The sequence below is a fragment of the Merops nubicus genome, unplaced genomic scaffold, assembly GCF_000691845.1.
Source record: "Merops nubicus isolate BGI_N331 unplaced genomic scaffold, ASM69184v1 scaffold629, whole genome shotgun sequence".
Taxonomy (NCBI): Eukaryota; Metazoa; Chordata; class Aves; order Coraciiformes; family Meropidae; genus Merops; species Merops nubicus.
The window spans coordinates 1-24,537 of NW_008629930.1; the positions used below are offsets into that span (position 1 = coordinate 1).

At 35.1% G+C, this 24,537-nt stretch overlaps 1 protein-coding gene across 1 annotated transcript; it reads left to right on the forward strand.

The window, feature by feature from the left end:
* Positions 1–315: 315 nt before the first annotated feature.
* On the forward strand, positions 316–24,184 carry CHD1 (chromodomain helicase DNA binding protein 1). The gene is made up of 27 exons (XM_008947079.1): positions 316–411; positions 667–845; positions 1,889–2,016; positions 2,566–2,782; positions 3,360–3,449; positions 4,253–4,443; positions 5,544–5,732; positions 6,054–6,216; positions 6,559–6,711; positions 7,172–7,243; positions 8,879–9,028; positions 10,004–10,152; positions 10,443–10,539; positions 10,631–10,726; positions 11,660–11,836; positions 12,028–12,188; positions 13,450–13,491; positions 14,214–14,344; positions 14,755–14,893; positions 15,606–15,756; positions 16,739–16,861; positions 17,224–17,361; positions 19,381–19,644; positions 20,077–20,217; positions 22,346–22,524; positions 23,813–23,909; positions 24,113–24,184. The coding sequence occupies exons 4-27, from the start codon at positions 2,594–2,596 to the stop codon at positions 24,182–24,184; spliced, it is 3,354 nt and encodes a 1,117-aa protein (XP_008945327.1). The 5' UTR covers positions 316–411; positions 667–845; positions 1,889–2,016; positions 2,566–2,593.
* The last annotated feature ends 353 nt before the right edge of the window (positions 24,185–24,537 follow it).

Consider the following 24,537-nt stretch of genomic DNA (forward strand, 5'->3'; position numbering starts at 1 on the left):
ATATGAATATTATTATTATTATATGAATACTATTTATTGTTGAGAACAGGTATTCTGTACTAACTGCATGACTGTTATCAACTTTAGCTGTACTAACTGTATCTCTTGTTAAGCATTCTGAGTCATTAATAAGGAGGCACGTAGACCAGTTGCAACAATTCTGTAGTAAGAATTTTTAAGTTGTCTCTTCAAAGAAGCACTCTAAGCAACATTCTTGTGATGCTTACATTCAGAGCTTTGGAGTTGCCAAAGTTTCTCAGTTTTAGAACTATACAGTGTAGTAAATATTGTAAATTCATCCCCATTACAGGCTGAAAAATGCTTCTCCAGAAGATGTGGAATATTACAACTGCCAGCAGGAGCTTACAGATGATCTACATAAACAATATCAGATAGTGGAAAGAATAATTGGTAAGTTGTAAACCTGTGGATAGAAAGCAGTGCTGAGAATTCTGCATGCTCGCTGTTTACCTGTTCATTTGTAGTTACGAAATTTAGATTATGAACATTGCTAACTTTTTAATCCAAAGCAAAACTGCAAAGGGAAAAGTTGTCATGCTGTCTGTGCTATGAAGCTAGCTTATGTTGTCTTATTAATTAAGATGAGTGTTTTCATGAGATACAGAAGTAAAATGGTGATCAGATACCTCTTGTACATTTCTGCAGCTCATTCAAATCAGAAATCGGCGGCTGGTTATCCAGACTACTATTGTAAATGGCAAGGTTTGCCTTATTCAGAATGTAGCTGGGAAGATGGTGCTCTCATTGCCAAAAAGTTTCAGGCACGCATTGATGAGTACTTTAGCAGAAATCAGTCCAAGACCACTCCCTTTAAGGACTGCAAGGTGAGTACATGATTTGCAGTGGATTTATAAGCAGTTTTACTAGGTCTGGCTGGGACAGAGTTAATTTTCTTCATAGCAGCCTGTATGGGCTGTTCTTTGTATTTGTGACCTGAACAGTGTTTTGACTAGTGCTGAACAGTGCTTGCACAGCATCAAGGCCTTCTCTGTTTCTTGCTTTGCCCTCCTCACCATGCCGGGGGTGGGCAAGGGGCTGGGAGGAAACATAGCCAGTACAGATGACAGCAACTGACCAACTTGATATTGCATGCTATTTAATGTTGCACTTGGCTATAAAACTGGGTGGGCTGAGCAGGGTGTGTGAAAGTGGCTGTTGTTTGGAGACTTGCTGCTCATAAGTCTGCTGGTGAGTTCATTTGTGGGATTTTTTCAGTTGCGGGTTTTTGGTTTGGTTGGTTGGTTTTTTTTTGCTTCACCCATTAAACTCTTTATTTTGACCCACAAGTTTTGCTCACTTTCACCCTTTCAGTTCTCTCCCATGTCCTGCTGGGGTGGGTAGTGAGTAAGCAGCTAGTAGTGAGTAAGGTGGTGGCTTAGCTGCTGGCCAGGTTCAAGACACCATATCAGTTGTGACAGAAAAAAATGTGGAAAATCTTCTATGAATCTAGCGGTAAGATAAATATTGTGAAATATTTTTTTAAAATTCAGAGTTAATTCATTTTAAAATGACAGAGTAGTCATAAAGATGTGTAGCAATTTATATGGAAAATATCACTACTAAGAGTAGCTTTTTTGTATTTCCCAGTTTCCTGTGTTTTTACTGGCATTCAGAGACGGGCCTGTTTATTATTGTAGTTTATTCTAAAAGTAGACTTTGAGTGAGATTATGTCACTCCTGTTGTGAAATGTAGATCAGCAATCAAACTGATTCCAACTTCCAAATTCCTTGGTGGCATTATACAGCCTAGTTTTCATCGATGGATAAAGTCTAGACTTGGTGACCCAGTACTGCTGTTTGTTCCGTAAGAAGACATTTACGTCACTTCAGTCAGTAGTACAACTGATGATCAATTTGCTTTTGACAGGTTCTAAAACAGAGGCCAAGGTTTGTTGCATTAAAGAAACAACCATCTTACATTGGAGGACATGAAGGGTTAGAGTTACGAGATTATCAGTTAAATGGATTGAATTGGCTTGCTCACTCATGGTGCAAGTAAGTGTAGTCTGAAAAGTTTTCCTCTGTGTAAATTGTAAGCATTTGTAAAACTTCAAAATTTTTTTTTCTGTATTTTTTATTCATGATGATGGGTTCCACACAGTAAACTCAAAGTAGAGGTCTGAAGGGAGTGGTTTTGCTCTGAGGAGTAACAAAGCTTATAATTCCATGGCTATTCTCAAAAAACAGATAAGCTTTATTGTTGCTTTGCTTTTAATTTCCTAGGGGAGTAAGTCATAGTTTTTAAAAAACAAACCTGAAAGAGTTAAAACCAGAAAACCCAAACTCTTCTGAAATGTGAACATTAGTGTTTTACTTTTAAAATTAGAGTAGTGAGGAATGCTTGCAAGCTTTTTGTTAATTTAATTCAAGCACCAAGTGTGGGGTGGTGGAAATTTGTTTTATGGAAGAACAATAGAAATAAACTTCCAGATGTATAGTTGCAACATATCTTAAAGTTGCAAAATCTTGAAAAGTTGTATGAGTAGCTTTTATGCTCAGAAGATAATTTCTTCTCCAATCTCTCCCCTATTTTTTTTTTTTAAGAGGAAATAGCTGTATTCTTGCGGATGAAATGGGTCTCGGTAAAACAATACAAACAATTTCTTTTCTGAACTACTTGTTTCATGAACATCAATTGTATGGGCCTTTCTTGCTGGTTGTGCCACTTTCCACCTTGACATCTTGGCAAAGAGAGATACAGACTTGGGCTCCTCAGATGAATGCTGTGGTTTACTTAGGGGATATAACTAGCAGAAATATGGTGAGTATTTCTCTTTATCGCTGGAAAAACTTGTAGATAAACAAGCTCTCTTCATATTCCTATCTTCTGCTAATCTCTGGTATTTTGGTTAGGACAGAGCAAATACTTAGTGAAACACTAGTTATTCAAGATACAAATTGAAAGCTTAGATTTTGATTTTATGTAAATGTGTGTGAAAGACTTACTGCTGAATATTGAACAGGATTAAAAATTTAGTATTGCATTTGAAAAATAAATATCTTCTGCCATATGATGATTTAGGTGGATATAATTAAAATAAATATGTAAGCAAACCAGTCATGATCTTAATTTATTCCCTGAAAGGACGGTGGTTTGTTTTGTTAACGTGTTTTCTGAACGTTAATAATCTTATCCATTAAGTTTTTTATAGAAATTCTTTGCTATTTATACAGAAGCTTGAACAAAATATTTTTGGAGTGCTTAGACAAGTTTAAATGTTAATATGTTGTGCTTCTGGTTTGTGATCATATTGTTATGTCATTAAACATTCACATTGCTGCGACACGTAGATTCATGCCACTCAACAAGACCCTGTTTCTCTTGATTCTTTTTGCAGATAAGAACTCATGAATGGATGCACCCGCAGACCAAACGATTAAAATTTAACATTCTTCTAACAACATATGAAATTTTGCTGAAGGATAAGGTAGCCATTCTTCTTCTGGGAGATAAAAAAATGATCTCCAGTATAGAGCTCTAAATATTAGAGTTGCATGTGTTTGGTTTGTGGGCCATTAAGTTTAGGAAAAGTGTGATAGCGTTTGCTTTTGAAGGTAGTGACAATGCATGCTTTGCGTGGGTTTTGTTTTGTTTTTTTTTTCTTTTGTGGGTGGGTTTACTGGGATTTCTTAAGCACTTTTAGATTTTCTGTATACGTGGTGATGTTTTCAGCTTTTTAAATTTCTTTAAGTGGGTAACACCTTTTCCAGTTTGCTTGGGATTCTTATTGCCATAATAATCTCCTCCTGTCCTCAAGAGTGACCATCAGGAACTGAAGAAGAACCCAGCCTGTAGCCTCAAACATGATGCAGGCTTCTGAAATACAATAGTTTTTTGGTGTCATTATGCCAACAGTAGTATGTGTGCATGTATTAATACTGTCTCCATAGTGGTAGCACACAGCGTTATTGCTAATCCTTCTAACAATATTTTTAAGATGGTCAAGAAGCAAAATATTTTTACCGTATTTATTTATACATGCTGGGAAGAAAAGGTCAACAGTGATATTCCTGTCATGTAAAAATTAATGGCTGTCAAACTTTTGGCCGTTTGTTTTTCACTTTAAACTTAATTTATACTCTCTTGGGATGCTTGAACAGCTTTTCATTAAATCCAGCAAATGCAAAAGCCATAATTAGTAGTAAAACCATACTGCTGTCCATGTTCTATTAAAATAAGAAAAGAAGTGGTGGTGTTTATAGCTGTTTTTATCTCCTCCGTTTCTTTAAGTCATTCCTTGGTGGTCTGAATTGGGCATTCATAGGAGTTGATGAAGCTCATCGTTTAAAAAATGACGACTCTCTTCTGTACAAGACTTTAATAGACTTCAAGTCTAACCACCGTCTTCTTATTACTGGAACCCCTCTGCAAAACTCCCTCAAAGAGCTTTGGTCCCTGTTGCACTTCATCATGCCAGAAAAGTAAGGAAGATTTTTACGTTATTCTTTTTAACTTTTTTTTGTGTTAATTTTGTAATTGTGACATAATGTAGTGATTTAAGAATCAATACAGGCAGAGAATCATACTGACAATTTAAATACTTTGCATAAAGTAGATGCAGATATTTTTCATGATGCTTCTGATAAGTAACTGTGGGAGCAATTGCCACCTTTTTCCATTTTAGCAGTCCACAAAAATAATGGATTCATGTACTGGGTAGAACCTGGAAAAAAGGCCTAAGAGGAAAATTGTAGGGATTTATTCTCATGAAATAGAATGGGATCTTTTCTGTGTTTGTACTATTAATGAAGACAAATTTGTACCAAGGTGCCAAATAACCTGTAGTTTAGTCAGATAGCTGCTTTTCCCATACGGTTTGCATGCAGTAGGCTTATTGTATTGACCTTATTTTGTACTGACCTCAGTTTATAGCCAAGATAAATTAGATCTTGTGTGAGAACATGATCCTGTCAGACTTCTTGTAAATACCGAGCACCATAGCTGCATCTGCTTTGAGCTATGGATTGTACTCACTTCTTCAGAATGTTACAAGCAAAGCCACCAGGGTATAGTACCCATTCCTCATTTGATCATGAAGTCCGTTATCCTAGTCTGTTAGCACAGATAGATAGCTCCAGTTAAGCCATACAAGCTGCAAAATGTACATTAAGTGGTGTCTTGTTCTCTTGCACACCCTCCAGCCATGCAGCTGGTTTTGCATGCTGCTAATGATAAATGTAATAATGGCATTTTTGCAAACATCCAGGTATTGTTTTCCTTGCAGAAAAAGAAAAATGTTGACTTTCCACTGGGAAAGTTAAAATTCAGTAATTTTCGTTCTGTAAACAGTTTTTTTAAAAAATCCACTCTTCTATTTACTGACAGAGGAATTGCTTGTGAGATGAAAATTCAGAAACTGGATAAATTAAACAGAAGGGAGTGGGGAAGAGATCCAGATGTGTGTAGATTCTTGTGGTATATTTATACACATTCCATGGTTTTGTTGTCTGTCTTGAATTCTGCTTTTGTAGGTCATTCACAGTACATTTCTATTTTGCACTTATTCTTTATTACGTTGAAGGTTTTCCTCCTGGGAAGATTTTGAAGAGGAGCATGGCAAAGGGAGAGAGTATGGTTATGCAAGTCTTCACAAAGAACTTGAACCATTTCTGCTGAGAAGAGTTAAAAAAGATGTAGAAAAGTCTTTACCTGCTAAGGTTGAACAAATTTTGAGGATGGAAATGAGTGCATTGCAGAAGCAATATTACAAGTAAGTTAAAACACTTTTAAATTTGTGTTGTTTAGTGATATGTTTACATGCAATTTACTGAAGTATAATGTTTTTTATAGTGGATTTCTAGAGTTTTTCTTGAGGTTGCTTGAGATTTCTAGGGTTTCACAGCAATAAAATTCTATGAAGGAAAGACTTGAGAATTACACTGGTCAAAGGTCTATTCATTAGCTTCTTTTTTCTGGATGTTTGTAAATTCTTTTGGGAGCTGCTTTTTCTTTCTTTAACTTGTTTATATTTTGAGAGCTTACAACTGCTTTGCTTCCGTATACAGTTAACATGCTACATCTTATATCACAGGTGGATTTTAACCAGGAATTATAAAGCCCTCAGTAAAGGTTCAAAAGGCAGTACCTCAGGCTTTTTGAACATCATGATGGAACTCAAGAAATGTTGTAACCATTGCTACCTCATTAAACCACCAGATGATAATGAATTCTATAATAAGCAGGAAGCCTTACAGGTAATGTCACTTTTTAATTTAACAACTAAAATCAGAGTAAAGTTCCATGTTCAATTAATGCTTCATACCAATAATTTTATGTAGCATTTTTTTCTTATGGTTACATGAATTTGGGTTGCGTTTTTTTTGTTTGGTTGGGGTTTTTTTAGTTCTAGGAGACTATATATTGTATGCACATTTTAAACTATGAAATTCTTAGGGCATGTCAAAATTTGCCTCATTTTTTTTCCTCCCACAGCAGCATAAAGAAAAGCAAACCTTAAATGAAAGCCTAACCAGCTATAGTGTGTATTAGTGTTGAGATGAACTTAGTTTGTAATATTTATTTCTTGGGTTTTGTAGTATTTAATACGTAGCAGCGGAAAACTAATCCTTCTTGACAAGCTACTGATCCGTCTGCGAGAACGTGGCAACAGAGTTCTGATTTTCTCACAGATGGTGAGGATGCTGGACATCCTAGCAGAGTATCTGAAGTATCGTCAGTTTCCCTTTCAGGTAAGAATCTCCATGGTGGTGGCTGAGAAGCTTTCATCCTGAATATAGGACTAATCTCTTCTTTACTCTGAGGGTGACAGCACTGGAGCAAGTTGTCCATAGGTTATGAAATCTCTATCTTCTGAGATACTCAAAATACATGGACATGAGCTTGAGAAACTTGCTTTAGCTGTGCCTGTCTTAGTAGGGGAGTTAGAGTAGGTGACCTCCAGAGGTCTGTTCCAACTTTGTGGTTTGTGATTGTGTGTTCTTTGCCACTTTGCTTAAGCAAGCAGAAAAACTGGCAATTGTTATACACTAAAGAGTATTTTTAAATGAAAGTAGTTAAAAAAGTGCGTGACGTGTTGCGTTACTCGTTTTTTCCTTCACATAACGTTTTTGGCAGTTGAGAGTTTGGCTTGCTTGGAATGTAAATGTCGTATGAGAATTACTTTTTAATTGCAGTATTTGATCTCTTTAGAGACTTGATGGATCAATAAAAGGGGAATTGAGGAAACAAGCACTGGATCATTTTAATGCAGAAGGATCTGAGGTATGGTTTTTTTTTTTCCCTGAGGAATATTTTTTTTTTTCCCAAGAAATTGAAAAAAACTGCACAAAAAATGAAGGCTGAGAAAATTGAGGAATATATCAATAGTATTGAATCCGTTGTGTAGCTATAATATTTTTTTTTAAAGCACTTTATCAGTCATTTTAATTACTGTGTAGCTGCTGCAGAAATTTAATTTCAGCTTCATTGCTGTGTAGAACCTAACAATGTTTACAAGAATATTGAATTTACACAAGCAGTTGGCATCAAAAACACCCTTTGGCAATTGACAGAAGTGACTTGTGTATTTCCTTCCATGAACCACGGTCTTTAATTATTCCAAATCTGCCTTCAGTTGTCTTTAATTGTTGCAACTTGCCTGCAAGAAATAGCAAAGGTCTGACTTGGAGCCATTCTTTGTGATCAACCTGTGAATATATAGGTGCCTCGTACAGATTCTTTCTTTTCTGAGTTGGAAAATTTGTAGCTTATTTAGTATATGCAAGCTATGCCACACCTTTGATCAGCTTAAATCTTTTCTCCTATCCTGGCAGATTTTGGAGACAGAAGATTGTTTTGATTGTTTGGTGTTTTTAAAAAAGTAATTGAAGCATAGCATATGTCAGTTGCTGCTGAGCTTATTTCTGCTACCATAGAGGGAGAAGGACTTAACTCCATAATATCAGATACTTGTTAAATACAGAAGTTAATTGTTTCAAATTTCTAGTATATACATTGTTGCCGTTTTGAGAAATCTTTGCAGTTACACTGTACCTTGGCATGAAGAGGAATTTAAAGTTCATGCATTTCAGAAATGGAGGCGAACTATGCATTTGTGCAGCAACAAATTACGTTCTCAGTTTTACTTTTTTTCTTCCTTTCCTAAAAATTCAGAACATTTGGCTATTACTGAGCTAAGAGCTACATGGAAATTTCTAACACAGTTCTCTGGACTCATTCCTGACTGTAATGGCTCACTATTTCCTTTAACTGTACTGAAAATCTGGATTATTTTTTTTAATCTGTTTTACTTTATCTTGAATTTCGTATGCTGCTTTATTATATGTCCCAGGATCCTTCTACAGTCCTTCATGGTTGTCTCTGAACAAATAATTCTATATCATCTACAGGCTTTTTTCCCTTGGATGCTAATCCCATTTTCATATTGCTCACAGCACTGAACCTGGCAGAAGACTTTCACTTCCTGTCTCTTACCTAGTTACCTGAAGGCTCAAGTGTCTTCTCTGCTCTGGCATGGCTAATTAGTCTTCCAGGGCTTAGGGCAGAGGGTGTGGGAGAAGGACTTGTAACCTATGAGGATTTAAATAATAGGACTTTTGGGCCAGTCTTTTGTTTAGTTGGGATTTTTTGGTCAGTGATCATCATCTAGGATGTTCCTTCCTTTTAAGCCTTGAGGAGTCAGTAACTATGTATGAAAGAAATATACATGAATGTTTGTTTTATACTACTAGAAGAAACTAACTATAGAATAGTTAGTTAGTAACTATAGAATAATAGGAATTGGTAGTATTATGATTTTATAGTCTGTGCCACAGACTATGTAAAAAAGTGTCATGTTGGTTCCTTTAAGAATATGACAACTATTGTTTATAAAAAACTCTTATTTTGTTATTTCAGGACTTCTGCTTTTTACTGTCTACCAGAGCTGGAGGATTAGGTATCAATTTGGCATCTGCTGACACTGTAGTTATATTTGATTCTGACTGGAATCCACAGAATGATCTGCAAGCACAGGCTAGAGCCCATAGAATTGGACAGAAGAAACAGGTACTCACAGAATCACTGTGGTTGGAAAGGGCCTCTAGGAACAAGTCCAGCCTTCACCACAACATTGCCCTAACCACTGGACCAATAGCCTCAAGTGCTACATCTGCTCATTTTTTAAACACCTCCATTGCCTAACCACTATCTCAGTGAAGAAATTTTTCCTAATATCCAATTGAAGCTTCCCCTGGCAAAGCTTGGGGCCATTTCCTCTCGTTCTATCATTAGTAATCTGGGAGAAGAGAGTAACACCAGCCTCACTACAACCTCCTTTTAGGTAGTTGTAGAGAACAGTAAGGTCTCCTCTCAGTTTCCTCCAGACTCAACCACCCCAGTTCCCTCAGCCAGTCTTCATAAGGCATGGTTTCCAGCCCTCTCACCAGACAATTTGTGTATCCAGCTTTAAGCTCCAAACCTGAAGGAGGGTTCTGTACCATAGGTGTCCACTCTGTCTGCACCATTCAGTCTTCATGTATTTTTAACAGTAACTAAACTTGCTGTGTATGTCCAAAAATGTAGTAATGCTCATTTAAATTTCTGTTTTTTTAAATCTCCCCATAGGGAGGGCTGATATGACAGATGTGGTATATGGGTGGGACAGGGAGAAGTGTTGTGGTCATGTCTGTCCCAAATTCACTGACATCACGTCACTTCAGAAAATAACTGCTATATCAGGCACATCACCTTTGCTTAAGTATTTCTTAGTTCTCTTCAGGTTTCTGTCTTGCAGAAGACATACAGTAATAATTGGGAAAGTGACAGTTTTGCTGGTAGCAGTGCTTGTGCCAAATAACTGAAGTTTAAAAAAGACAGGACTAAGAGTTTATTCTCTTTTTAAAGAGTGCTTATGTAAAGACTGAGGGAGCATGATTGAACTAGTATTTTGTATTTTAAATCAGTCAATAAATTAAGAGGATATGTAGTGAAGACTGAGATTTCTCCTTATTGTTGGCTACTTTTATTTTAAAATATACACAGGTTAATATTTATCGGCTAGTTACAAAAGGATCAGTAGAAGAAGATATTCTTGAAAGAGCCAAGAAGAAGATGGTGTTAGATCATTTGGTAATTCAGAGAATGGATACTACAGGGAAAACTGTACTGCATACAGGCTCTACTCCTTCAAGGTATATCTGTATTTATTTCCATAACAGCTTAACCTTTGTATATTTGCCAGTTAAGTAAAATGTAAGTTATTTAATTTGGTTAATGAATGGCAAATTAACGTTAAGTAAGTAAACGTGTAAAGTATATTGTCTTTATAGATTTTAATTTGCATATTAAATACATGTTTCAAATACCTATATCTATGGTTTTTATTTAACAGTAAAATGAAAGCTTAATTGATGCATGATTATAAAGAACTTTTTCAGGTTAGTAAAGTAAAATGTTTTTCCTGAAAAATCCTTTATTTTAGCTCAACACCATTTAATAAGGAGGAGTTGTCAGCAATTTTGAAGTTTGGTGCTGAGGAACTTTTTAAAGAACCTGAAGGGGAAGAACAGGAGCCCCAGGTAAACAGTGTTTCTGAACGAGATAGATAAAACAATTGACAATACGTATGAATTATTTTATTGTAAAGGGAAACTTCTTCTTCTTCTTTAGGAAATGGATATAGATGAAATCTTGAAGAGGGCTGAAACTCGGGAAAATGAGCCAGGTCCATTAACTGTAGGAGATGAGTTGCTTTCACAGTTCAAGGTAGTGCTATTTTCCCTCCCTCCTGCCATAGTTACACTTTCATTTATAAATGTACCATTTTTCTGTTATGTACCTATCCATTTCTTCATATTTATGAAGTAGAGTAATTATATATAATAAAATGTCTTTTCACCTATACAGGATGCCTGCAATCATGATAAACTTTCACAAATACATGATGTATTTTGCTAATAAAATAAGAGATATTTATGAATGTGTAGCAATTAAAATTCTAGGTGGTTTTGTGGTTTATTTACTGCCTTAGTTGTTAAGCAGCTATGGTATTGTTGAATGCAAAATATAAAACTTGCATTTCTTAGTTACTACTGGAAATAAATTTTAACCCTGAAGTAAACTTGAATGCCAAATATTTTAAGTGTTATCAGTTAAACATATTATAGTCTAAGTGGGAAAAAAAAAGTTGAGCATGACATATTTTAGATCAGTGGCTTATTAAATAACACCTGCTGATCATTAGTTTGTAACATATTTTGATTTCTACAGTATTAATGTTTGGTTAGTTTTATATTATTTTAGTTTCCCATTAACTCAGGCATTCAAAGTTATTAGCTCCATTTTGAAGGAAGTTAAACAACAATCATACAGCTATCAGGGAGGTGTTTTGTTATTATATGTCTGTGTTGGGCAGCTTTTAAAAGGAGAGAGAATCTCATCTTCTCTCAGCCTGTGTTGTGTGAAGTTTGTGTCTCTTTCATAGGCGAATAAAAATATTTTCATTGGAGACAGTGTTTCATGGAGCATTTTTAATGTAGAAATTTTACATGTATTATAAAACAATAGCATATATAGAATATATAAATGCATAAAATATGCCATCTTGAACTTTGTTTTCTTAAAATATTAGTTGCTAAGTCAATTTCAAATAAACATATGTATTGATTTGATGAAAATATATATATTTTGATATACAAGGTGGCCAACTTTTCCAATATGGATGAAGATGATATTGAGTTGGAACCAGAAAGAAATTCAAGAAATTGGGAAGAAATCATTCCAGAAGTCCAGCGGCGAAGAATAGAAGAGGAGGAAAGACAAAAAGAACTTGAAGAAATATACATGCTCCCAAGGATGAGAAACTGTGCAAAACAGGTGTCTCTTGGTTCTGTCTGACTTGTACTTCTATGTTGCTCTTTGTTTAGTTTGATTATTGGGAGTGGTTGTTGCAGTTATGTTGTGTTTTTTTTCCCTTCCTTTTCTAAACGTGTTTTTGACAGATTAGGTAAAACTTTACCTATGTTTGTTAATCATGTAGCTTTGAACTGCTTATTGTGAAATTCCAGATCAGCTTTAACGGAAGCGAAGGGAGGCGCAGTAGGAGCAGAAGATACTCTGGATCTGATAGTGACTCCATCTCAGAAAGAAAACGGCCAAAAAAACGTGGAAGACCACGAACTATTCCTCGAGAAAATATTAAAGGATTTAGTGATGCAGAGATCAGGCGGTAAGATATGGGAGGGACACACACACTAAAGAGGCAAGACATCTTAAAAATTATAATTAGTGTAGAATTTGAAAGTACAGAAGGTGTTCTGTTTGTCCTGAATTTCTTTGACGATGTTTTTATTCTAGGCATTAAATGGTTTACCTTGTGTACTTTTCTGGTACTGACTTGGTGAACCATCATGGCAAGAATTTGAACCCATCTTGATGAGGGATCAGATTAGGTTTTAAAAGTATTCTTGGTTGTTCTAAACTTGTTTGTTCCTGCAACCCATGAAGACATTCATTTCAAAAACCAGTTCCTATAATGGGTGAGCTTTTCTTTTAATATGTAAGCAAAATAATCTGCTTCCCAGCATTTTATATAAAAACTGCAGTGCTGAAGGAGTATGTAAATATTTTTGATAACAACTACAAAAATTTGAGTAGATTTTATTTTATTTTTAAGCTTCTTGGCACTAATAGCATTAATGTTATATCATGCTTTTTTAAACTAAAAAAATATAAAATCCTATTTGAATCTTGTACAGCAGGTCCTTTCAATATTTGGTGCTAAAATATTTTATTGGTATGAGGAGATGTTTTGTTTTCCCTTTTTGGGTTTGTGAAAATGCTACTTTGCTTTTGAAATTTAATTATGTGTTTTTGTCTTGAATGCTGTAAAGCTCTCAAAGTATTTTTGGTTAGAGAAATACATTTTAAAGGTCTCTTTTGCCTTTCCATTTAATCTAACAACATAGCAAATTGCCACTTTTTTCAAGGTTATTCTTGTGCTTGCAGTAGTATTTTGAGGCCTTGATTGTTGAGGAAATTTTATTTCTTGGGTTTTTAACTATTTTTATTTATTTTTTATTTATCTAATTTCCTTTCTTTCCCAGGTAGCTCTAGTTTCTCTCCAGCTGTTCCTACAGAGTATATTTCATGTCATATTTGCTCCTTTAACTGTGTAAGGCATTACAAGATATCTAAAAATCTCAATTCACTGTGAATCCACATGAAGTTTTTCTAATAAGGCACATCCAGCAGCTGAATCTTCTGTGTTGTGAAATTAATAAAGCAATTTCTAAAATAAATTCTACCTCTATTGTTTTATTTACATATGTTCTGAAACAAAGATAACTGACATATTTTGGGTTATGTGGATATGCTAGGCTGTCCTACTCTCTTTTTGTTTTGCTTTTTCCCCCGTTGTCTGTATAATATTGTATTGATATAATTATTAATCTTAGTACCTAAATGGCAAAATTATTTTCTGTTGCTAGGTTTATCAAGAGTTACAAGAAATTTGGTGGCCCTCTTGAAAGGTAAATTTGTGAGTATTATTTGTGTAGCAACTTGGAACCTCGTTCTCATAAAAATTAGAAAAATACATAAAGAAACCTTAGGCTAAAGAGAAAATACAGTGTCTAGTCTTTTGCTTTGAATATAACATGACTTTAACTTCATATCTTCCCCCTTTTCGTGTATGAAACGCCTGCCAACAGCCACAAAACGTCTCCATTTTCAAGTCTTATTTAATTCCTTTCGTTATACTTGATCTTCTGTCTTGTTTAGTGTACACTGGTAATAGTCATTCAGTTATCTTGTTTGATGACCTGTTGAAAGCCTATCAATTTATCCACTGTGACTATGAAAGCTCTTTTGCGTTTTACTTGTTGTCAGTCCTTATTTTTAAGCTTTTCTTGTTATTCTCTATTTTAAGAAAAGCTTCACATCCTGATTTTCCTTAAAAATATTTGTAGTCCATATGAACATATTCATATGAGTATATAATTACTGTTTTTTAAATAAATACACCGTAATTTAACTCAACACTATAGGGTTAGGGCACTTTACAGTTCTTCTTGTATTGACGTCTAAGACTGGAATGACTGACTTTTTTTTTTTTTTTTAAATCAAATTGTGCACTGAGTAGCAAGTGCTGGTGACTGGTAGCTGATCATTCCTCTGGTTTCAGACTCCGAAGGAGTCATTCACAATTACTAAGGTTTCAGAGTTATTAAAGTGTGTGTTTGTTTTATTGCAGGTTAGATGCTGTGGCTAGAGATGCTGAGCTAGTTGATAAATCAGAGACAGACCTTAGACGTTTGGGAGAGCTTGTACATAATGGATGCATTAAAGCTTTAAAGGACAGTTCATCTGGACAAGAAAGAGCAGGTACAATGTGTTCAAGGGGCTTGGGTGGCAATCAAACATGTCAAAGGCTCTGAATCATGTTCTTGGTTTCTCATTATAACAGGAAACATGGGGAAGTATAAACAAAAATGTTGGCATGCAGGATGGTGATAAGAAGGGATCTTACAATAAGATGACTTCTGGTTCTTTTCCCTTTCTGTGTGTGAGCTGTCATTAGAAGATGCAGTATAGTTTTACTTTACCGTAAAATTTAAAAGTAATCTGTTATCTGGAAAACCTTGATTTTGGAGCTTTATTCAAGCGTTTGGTTAAGAAAGGTCATTTGGTATAATTGAAAATTTGTTGCATCAATCTTACTTGTTTCTTTAATTTTTTTTCTGGATGACATTCATAAAGATAAATATTTTAATAGCTTTGTGATTCATTTTAAGGAGGTAGACTTGGGAAAGTTAAAGGCCCAACATTCCGAATCTCAGGAGTGCAGGTGAATGCAAAGCTAGTCATCTCTCATGAAGAAGAGCTGGCACCACTGCACAAATCTATTCCTTCAGATCCAGAAGAAAGAAAAAGGTATTGATTTTTTTTTTTCAAAGGAAGTAGTAATGTAGAAAATCTTTCAAGTTTTATTAACTATTTTCAGACTACCTTGACTCAGAAGGCATTGTGTCAGCATTCCATCTATTCCCTGTTAAGGAGTGGGAGCAGTAGCCTGCTCCACATCTGTGTGTTATTTCTTTCCATGCCCTAGAAGCTAGTACAAGCTTTGGCTTCTCAATTGTATTCACTGAAGACTGTTCAGTTTACTAATATTAATGAGGGCTACAATTCAGGCTTGCTGAGGAGCTGCTGTATGTGTCATGTCTTCTTGAGGGGAAAGCAGTATCTGCCAAAGCATAGCAGTCTGAACTTTTTCACCTTGCCACCTTGTGTATCACAATCCCTAAACTATCCATTTAGTTAGCAGTCACACTTGGATGGTGTTGTATGCTTTTATTTGCGGTTATATATTTGAGGCAACTCTGATGCAGCTCATGGCCAAAGACAGATGTCTGTCCTTCATATTTTAGGCTTGACCAGGTTTAAAACATATTTCAGTGCTGATTTCAGTAACCATTTTATAGAAATGTTGAGAAAATAACTGTTTCGATTAGTTTCCCAAATGAACCAACATCTTGGCAGAGAAAATAAATGTAGTTACATGGCTTTTGGTATGTTCCCTTCTCCCTTGCTCAGCTTCAGAAGTAAAAATCATTTACTTGTCTTTCTAATTTATTTCTGCTAGATACGTCATCCCGTGTCACACCAAAGCTGCTCATTTTGATATAGACTGGGGTAAGGAAGATGATTCCAATCTCTTAATAGGCATCTATGAATATGGTTATGGCAGCTGGGAAATGATAAAAATGGATCCTGATCTCAGTTTGACACAGAAGGTATGTCATCTAAAACATTTCATCAAGGTCTCTTTTTGTTTAGGTTAAGAAGAGTTACTGAAAACGCTTATTTTATAACTGAAATTGCAGAGACAGTATACATCAGTTTTACTTCTTGTGATATTTTATCAGATTCTAAGGTCTTCTGTGTTTGGATGAAGTATACCTTCTTACAGTCAATTATGTTGCTATATTTCCATGTGGTTGGACCTTTGTCATTTGAATTTTCAATCTTTTCCATGTCAATTTTAGATGTTCTGGTTTTATATTCTCAAACCTTTTGAAAGGAGGTTTTTCTAGAGACTTGATTTCCCTATCCCCACCTTATGCCCAGGTTCTTCACTTGTTGTGAGGTAGAAGGCGGCTTCATGAGCATAGCTGTGAAAGAATTAGTTCAACAGCTCCTTAGCAGTAGCAAGCACCAGGTATCGGGGGAAAGACTGGGGTAAAGTAGACTTTGTGACAGTCATGACAACAACCTATAGCTTTGGGATTTGAGGAGCCAGTGTTGTGTCCCAGTTTCTTTGATAATGGTTTCTACTCCTGCCTTAACATTAATTTGCCTGTGTTTTGAAACGGCACAGTTATCTTTCTGGCATCTGCAAACACCCTGTAGTGACTTCTGCATATAGAAGCTGAATGAGGCAGAGCCACAAGTTGTTACTGACTGGTACAGGAGCTGAGAATTTCTTAGATAAACTATCAGAGTGGAAACAGAAAACTGAACCTGGCTTCTTGATTTTGTTTTAAACTGTGAGACAGTATCCAAGACTGCATTAGCTACATGATTGGAGAGGAATTAGAACATTTTAAAAATTCTCCATTGCTTCAAGTATGCTGGTATGTTTGCTAGGTGTAGGTAAAGTGGATTATTTTACACCTTCTTTGACGCAGCTTTTTCTGTTCTGTATGCTCCAGGCTAGCATCTTCCAAATTTGATAATAGATACTCATAGCTGTGACACTACTGTTGTTCTCCTCAGATTTTGCCTGATGATCCAGATAAGAAACCCCAGGCAAAGCAGCTACAGACTCGTGCAGACTACCTCATTAAATTACTGAATAAGGACCTTGCAAGGAAGGAGGCACAAAGGCTTGCTGGTGCAGTAAGTAAAATTCAGCATTCATTATCAAGATAAAACAGTATACTTGTCATGCTGGCATGTCAGCTGATCCATTTTAAGGTCTTATTCTTTGTGCAGTATTACTCTGTTGTTAGCCGTATTACGTGAGACTAACTCAAGAAATTAACTGTGAGAGTCCTATTGTATTGTTCTCTTATAGTTTGTATATGTTCTGTACTGTTGCACTGTGCTCTGTCTCCAGTCCTGAGAAAAGTGGTGGTTGTTAGTAGCAATAAAATAAAATGAACTCTCTATCTGATGTAAAAACACATCTTTTCTTTGCAACTGTGGTACAAAGATGCTTGTCAATTGACATGAATTAAAAGAGACCAATTTGCATTCAGGGCAATTCAAAGCGGAGGAAAGCAAGAACTAAGAAGAATAAGGTGATAAAGGCTGCAAAAATAAGAGAAGAAATTAAAAGTGATTCTTCACCACAGCTCTCAGAAAAATCTGATGAAGATGATGAGGAGGATAATAAGGTAAGTATCTTTCATGTAGTAAAGGTGGCTTTTCAGTTCTTCCTATTAGTATCAGTTTCTATTTTACCTTCTGCTTAACGTAATAAAACCGAAACACCTGGATGTCCTTTTCTTGCAGCCACCATAGTTGATGTTGCATTGATACAAGCACATGGAAGACTGTATTTATTTTCTTTTAATGATAAATCAGTAACAGGAATGACGAGTAGTGTTCCAAGTTACATTATGAAATTCTTGTGCTCTAATTACAGGTGGCATAGCTGAATTTCAGCATTCTTTAAAGACTTCAGCATTTTATCTGCTAGAAGGGGAAACCTAACGTAACACACAACTGTAAAACTAATGTTTCTGGCTAATACGTTACAGCTGCTCAGATGGTTGTTCAGATAAAGTTTTTTGTTCAGGCTCAGGAAGAAAACTTGGAGTTCTAATAGAATGAGTAGAATAAATAATACTTCAAAACTTGCATATGAAAGCTTCTCTAAACGTCATGGCTTTCATTATACCAAAAGACTATTTAACCTTGTCTTCTGTTGCTTCTATTGTATTGAGTCTTTTTATTTCTAACATTTATCACACAACAGAAACCACTAGAGTTAAAAATTCAGGTAAATTTTAGGGTCATGTCAAAGCTAATTTTATGACAACAGAAGAGTTTAAATAAACCAGTGCAAATCTATAGTATCATTAAAATACTTCCTACTTGGTTTAAAGTAAACTAAATTGAAATATCTTATATAACCATTTAAAACTATTTACAAGCCATTATAATTGTCAACTCGCTCTAGACGAAAAAATACGTGAGTACATAGTTAAAACTGAGTCAGCCCTAGTAAGAACCATGATACATCTATAAAAAATACTCATTTTTTAACTGAAGTGTTCCTGTATGTATTTAAACTGCACTATGAAGAATAAAATGTAAAGTCATTAAGAAAAAAAATCAAATGTACACTGGCTTATGTTTGCAGATAAAATACTTTGTCTGGAATGTATGACTGTAAGTGTTGTCACAATTCCCAGTAAATTAACATGGGTAACTAAATTCTAAAACTAAGCAAACTAAGTGTTCAGACTCCTTAAAAATTAGTGTTGGAGTTCATCTCCACTCAAAATATAAGACACTGCTAGTCAGTTGATGGACTTCTTAAGTTTTTGGAAAGTGCCTAGAGTGTTGTTGCCTTTTGTATATTTAATAACAGACACTCATCAAGTCACTTGATCAAGTCTTGCTTGGGATGATTACTTGATAACTCATCTGAGTAACTTGTTTGGATTAATGTATTAGGCATTATTTCATTGTTTTTTTCTGCAGTGGGTTCTGTAGTTACCTTTCCAGTCTGTATTCAGATAAATTCAAAGATTATAATGATTCTTGCACCTGCACTTGTTACTTACTGTCATATTTTTCTATGTCTGAAAGGATTTAAGTTTCCATCGCACATCTTCTAAGTGAATATTAAGAACAACAGTGGAATGGTATTTTGTTCACCTGCAAGTAATTAAATGGGCCCCTATCACACAATCTGTAACTAAGACTTTTTTTTTTTAAGCCTAGTGTAAAGGACATCTGTGGAGAGCAGAAAGCTGTGTCTCTGTTAGCTTCTCCTGTACATGTGTAGTATGGGATTGGTAAACAGCTACTGGGGCAAAACTAACTAGAACAGAGATCTTTTAACATCTCCATCATTTGAGTAACCTCAGTTTTGTGAGATTTACTTCCTTACAGTTTTCAGCTCTTCAGAGCCTAACTGCCTTTTAGAGGGACACAATACTAAGTTAATTCTCAGTTAAATGTACATAATTTCTCACCCCACTATGACTGTCAGATCAGTACTTTGTCACATCAAGGAAGTGAGTGTAAAGTTCTCATCTTTCATTGCAGCTACATTCAGTTCTACTTGAAAGGTGTTAGATCTATGTCCAAAAAGAAAAAAATGCAAAATAAAAAGTATGTTTTATGAAACTTGCATAGATAGGAACTTGGTTTGATGTGACATATATGCTTGCATATTGCAGGATAAGATTGTTTCACTGAAACATCCACATAAAAAAATAAAAGCAGAAAAAGAAAATGAAGAAAAGCCTGAGCCAGATACTGGTATAAAGAAGGAAGCTGAAGAAAAAAGAGAGAGAAAAGAAAAAGAAAACAAGAGGGATTTGAAAAGGGAGAAAAAAGAAAAAGAGGATAAGAAAGAATTAAAAGAAAAAGATACTAAAGAAAAGAGAGAAAACAAAGTAAAAGATTCCACACAGAAAGAAAAAGAAGTAAAGGAAGATAAGGTAACTAGGTTTACTTATCTTACATAGTACTAGAAAAGGCCACTAGGTTTACATGAATGATTTTGAGATTCAAAGGTATTTTGGATCTGATCAGTTGTCATTTCATTGAAGTCTTCTACATCATTTTAAGTTTTATTTTTACTACCTGAAGCCAGGAGGACAGGCATTTGAAATGGGTGATTATGTCTTCAGTGATATGTATCTTAGTTGGACTGAGAGTACAAGTGTGTGCAAGAAATTCTTGTATTGTTTTTTCCATTTTCCTTTTCCATCCAACAGACAAAGTAAAATGTACTGTCATTGAATGTCAGCATAGTTTTTATTGATACTATTGAAGAGAATGCAGTGGCTACAGGAGTTGTCATATACTGCAGGATAATTTCAGAGCCAAAATAAAGTTTACTGAAATATTTTTTTATATCTTGTTCTCAGATAAATGAAATCAAATCTGAAAATAAAGAAAAAACTAAAAAAATTCCTTTGTTGGATACTCCAGTTCATATTACTGCAACTAGTGAACCAGTTCCTATATCAGAAGAATCTGAAGAACTGGATCAGAAGACTTTTAGTGTGGTACGTCCCTTTTTGATAAGTTAGTGCTTATACTTGGTAATCTAAATTATGGCAGTTTCTGATGTTCTTTACTCTTTTGTTTGGCACAGTAACCCAGATGATCTTTTGCTAATGAAGTCTCAGATCAGTGAATGTTACTGACACTGTACTAATGTAATTTTTGTCTTCATTACAGCAGCTTTAGTTTGTTGTTTACTGTATTTATGCAAGATAGTAGGAAAACCCAGTGGTCTGAGTGCTGACGAGATTTAGAATATAGGCTGTAAGGATACATCCTCAGGAGTAACTTGAGTATCCTGCTTCTTAAATACCAAACATGAATGAACTTCAGTGCAACTGCTGGAGTCTCTGGCTTTAGCTTATCATATACACCTTTCTTCTTTGCAGGATAGTAAGATAAATAAAGTTTCATCACTTCCTCATGAACTGTTGCAGACTCAAATCAGTAGACACAGGAAGGAACAAATGCTAAAGCCTTCTAGAAATACCTTGCTGAAGTAATACCTCTGACACCACAAGAATTGCATTTAATCTCTACTGCTGACTAAGTACTGACTAATTACTTAGATTGCTACTAATCTCTACTTCTGACTAACAGAATCGATATTAGAGGAAAAAAAGCTACATACACACATTTTGTGTAAAGTTTTACAGGTCAGCTGGGACCTTTGTAAAGGTATCAATGAGTTTCTTTGAGCAGATACTTTCCTGTGGGTGTTCTGTCATTCATATTTCAACAGTTGGTTTCTGCCAGCCCGGCTTACTGGGACTGTTGTGGGTGGTGGCTGTGACAAGCAAGTAAGATTGTCTTCCAGTTAACACACTTGTTTCCAGGCAGAGCCTTGAGTGGTTGACGTGTGGCTGGGTGACAGAAAATCACCGGATTTCCACATGCATTAATATTTTTCTGGTGACTTCCATATTTAAGCAGTGCATTCTGCAAGATGTCTTTTAAAGGCTACTTTAAGCAATGGCTAATGCAAAATGTAATGCAGCTGCTTAATTACTTAGTGGTATGACCCAGCAGTGTGTCCTGGATCGGACACAATGGAACAGCTTCTCTCATCTTTCTGAGTTATCTGCAGATGCTTATATCTTAATGGTTATACTCTGTTTCATTCCAGACGTTTGTTTGTTTGTTTGTTTTTATTATTGTTTTTAATATACAGACATCTTTTTTTTTTTTCCTTACTGGGAGTAATTTTAGGTTGGGTCTGGGTATAGAAAAATGTTTTTTTCCCTGGGCTTTTTGTTCTGGAATGTATGGTTATTATTATGCCATGGTCAGATGCAGTCTAGTTAGCATATTTAACTACACTTTCAAATGGAGATTGCTACTGTGAATTGTTCAGGCTTAACTAATTTGTCTCTTTGTGACAAGGAGAATATGCATTTCATCTGTTTACCATGCTGTTATAGTTGGATAGCATTCCTAAGTGAGTGTCTGGAATTTAAATCGTGCTAATTGTTTTTATCTGGATTTATTATTAAAACGTTTTTCAAAGTGTGAAAAATTAAAGAATACATGCATGACCTGCATCTGTGCTGCCATCACTAAGCTAGGCATACACAAGCCAGCTTCACTCAAGATACCACAGCTTCTGCTAGTATCTGCGTGGGACTGAGGTTTTAAAAATACTCATAGAAGCAGTGCTGATCCTCTGCTAAATGCCAGGTTGCATTGTTGCAGAATGTTTTAAATGTACTGAACACATATTTAATTTTGACACTGAGTTTGTGTAGCTTTGAAGGTGCTGAAAAGTTTGTCTTGTCCTATATATATGCTTGTGCTGGAGGTTACAACTATTATTGTACAACCCAGTTGTAACGTGTCCACATCGTCAGAAAAGCTGTTGTATTGAATTAATGCTTTAAATCCGTAATATCTGTGTTTTATACAATCTAATGCGTTCATAGAGGAGTAAATTTCCAGCTAGGTTTAAACTGCCACTTTTTCTGAAGGAAACATTTTAAACATTTTCAAGAACTGTGAGCAAGTTTTGTATTTCATTTGGCTGGTAACAGCATTGGCTGTGTCTGTATATATATGTATCTCACAGTAAAGAGTGGGTGGTGTTTTAGAATTTTTTTCTTTCACTTAGTACATTTGCTTTTTCCATTTTACAAGTGCAAAGAAAGAATGAGGCCTGTCAAAGCAGCATTGAAACAGCTGGATCGACCAGAGAAGGGCCTTTCTGAAAGAGAGCAGCTGGAACATACTAGACAGTGTTTAATCAAAATTGGGGATCATATTACTGAATGTCTAAAGGAGTACACAAATCCTGAACAAATTAAACAATGGAGGAAGTAAGTTATTTTCTATGTTTCTTCTTGAAAATGGAAAATCTATCATTGCTTATGTGAAGCAGAATAGTTTTTGACTCTTTCATTTCTTGTTCTCCCTTTCTTGTATATTTCTGCTGTTTCAAATAGCAGACTGTAAGATGATTTTAGATGTTTCTGACCTTTAATGGATTAACTTTTTCATACTGTGTAGCAATGCATTTTGTCCAGTAGGTGGAGTAATCTCACGACTAAAAGCCAACACAAGATAACTTGTTTCTTAGACTGTAGTGGAAAAAAGCATTCTTACCTTTGAGGATCTGTTTTTTTCAGCTTGGAGGCTGGGGTTGTGTTTTTAAATTCCTGCCAAAAATAGGCAATTCTAAAATTGTGGTAAACTTTGTGTAATTTTGAGTTGCAGAATTCTACATTCTTTTAAAAATATACTCTTAAATTACACACTACATATTAACTGTGAATTGAGAAAAGTATTTGTCCTAATATATGCAGATGTATTTAAAAAATGAAAGAAGAATTTGTATCTTTGAGGTGACAATTTTAAAAAAAAAATACGTTAGTTTGTGAATGGTTTTCATTGTTAAGTTGCTAATGCAATTTGAGATACTTTAATCAGAATGTGCACTTGAGTCTTTTATGGTTGAAAATATATCCTACACATCCATGTAGAAAAGCCTGTTAAGTGTTTCATTTTTTTGAAGACTTCTGTTAGCAGAGAATGCTTCTGCTGCCTTTACTTGTTTTCCTTTAAAATATAAGGTGATATGACATCGAAGAACAAAAGATCCATGGTCTTACATTTTGGTGAATGTTATATTTCTCTAAGTGAAACTCTCTCATACTATCATGAAATAAGGCTTGTATGTCAAATGCCTTACACTGCATGAGAAGTCAAGTTTGGAAGAATTTTTACTTACTTTACTTCACTTAAATATTTATTTACTGAGTGGTAAATAATCAGAATTCAAACTTTCAGATACCTAAACTGATAGCTAGATTTTCAAGCAATTTCACAAATCATTCTATGAAATACAGTTGTGATTAGTACTACTTTCCATGCATTTTACTCTCTGAAATAATGTTAAATATTACAAAGTGACAAAGCGTTAAAGGAATTAATCTTTCAAATGTCTGAAATACAGCTAGGTAATACTGTGCAGCTAGACACTGCTTTGCAAAGTAGTGTCTAGCTGAGGCACTCTTAAGTAATTTCAGTTAAATCCATATTCTGTTGCATAATACAAGAAAAAGAAGTGTTTAGAAGAATTATAACTTCTCTTTTCTCCTTCCTCAGAAATTTGTGGATTTTTGTCTCTAAGTTTACAGAATTTGATGCCAGAAAGCTGCACAAACTGTATAAACATGCAATCAAAAAACGCCAAGAGTCTCAGGTAGTATTTTCAGACCCTTTCTAAATATGCAAATATTTAAGTATTATAACTCTTTTATTAGAGATAAAGGACTATAAGGAACACAGAAATACACTTCAAGCAGCATTTCTGTTTGTAGTAGACTCTTTTGTTCGGATATTTTTCTAATTAATTCAGATGAACTTTGGTATTTAGCAATGAGTTTTTCTGGTTGTGTCTTTTAGCAACACAATGACCAGAGTATTGGCAGCAATGTGAATACACATGTAATTAGAAATCCAGGTAAGAACCCTTAAGTATATTCTTATCTTAGCTTTCCCGTTCATTTCACTTCACATCTGGATTTGTCTCCCATTCTACTAAGTAGCATAGAGATAGGCTTGTTAACACAGCTTCACTAGTTTGCTGATAAATCCAGCAGAGTGCAGACTAACACTGGTACTTATTTGGTTTAGTAGCAAGTTAATTCACCGTCCTTGTTAAAACAAACAACTGTGAACTTTTTCTGTTCCACTTTGGGGATAGAGGTCTACTCAAAACCTGTGAATTTGTTGGAAATTCTGTGACTGTTTGTAGCTGTTGTAATGTCGCTACTGTGTACGGAAGCAAACTCCAGCTTAGTGTCATCAACGACCTGGATGAGGGTACA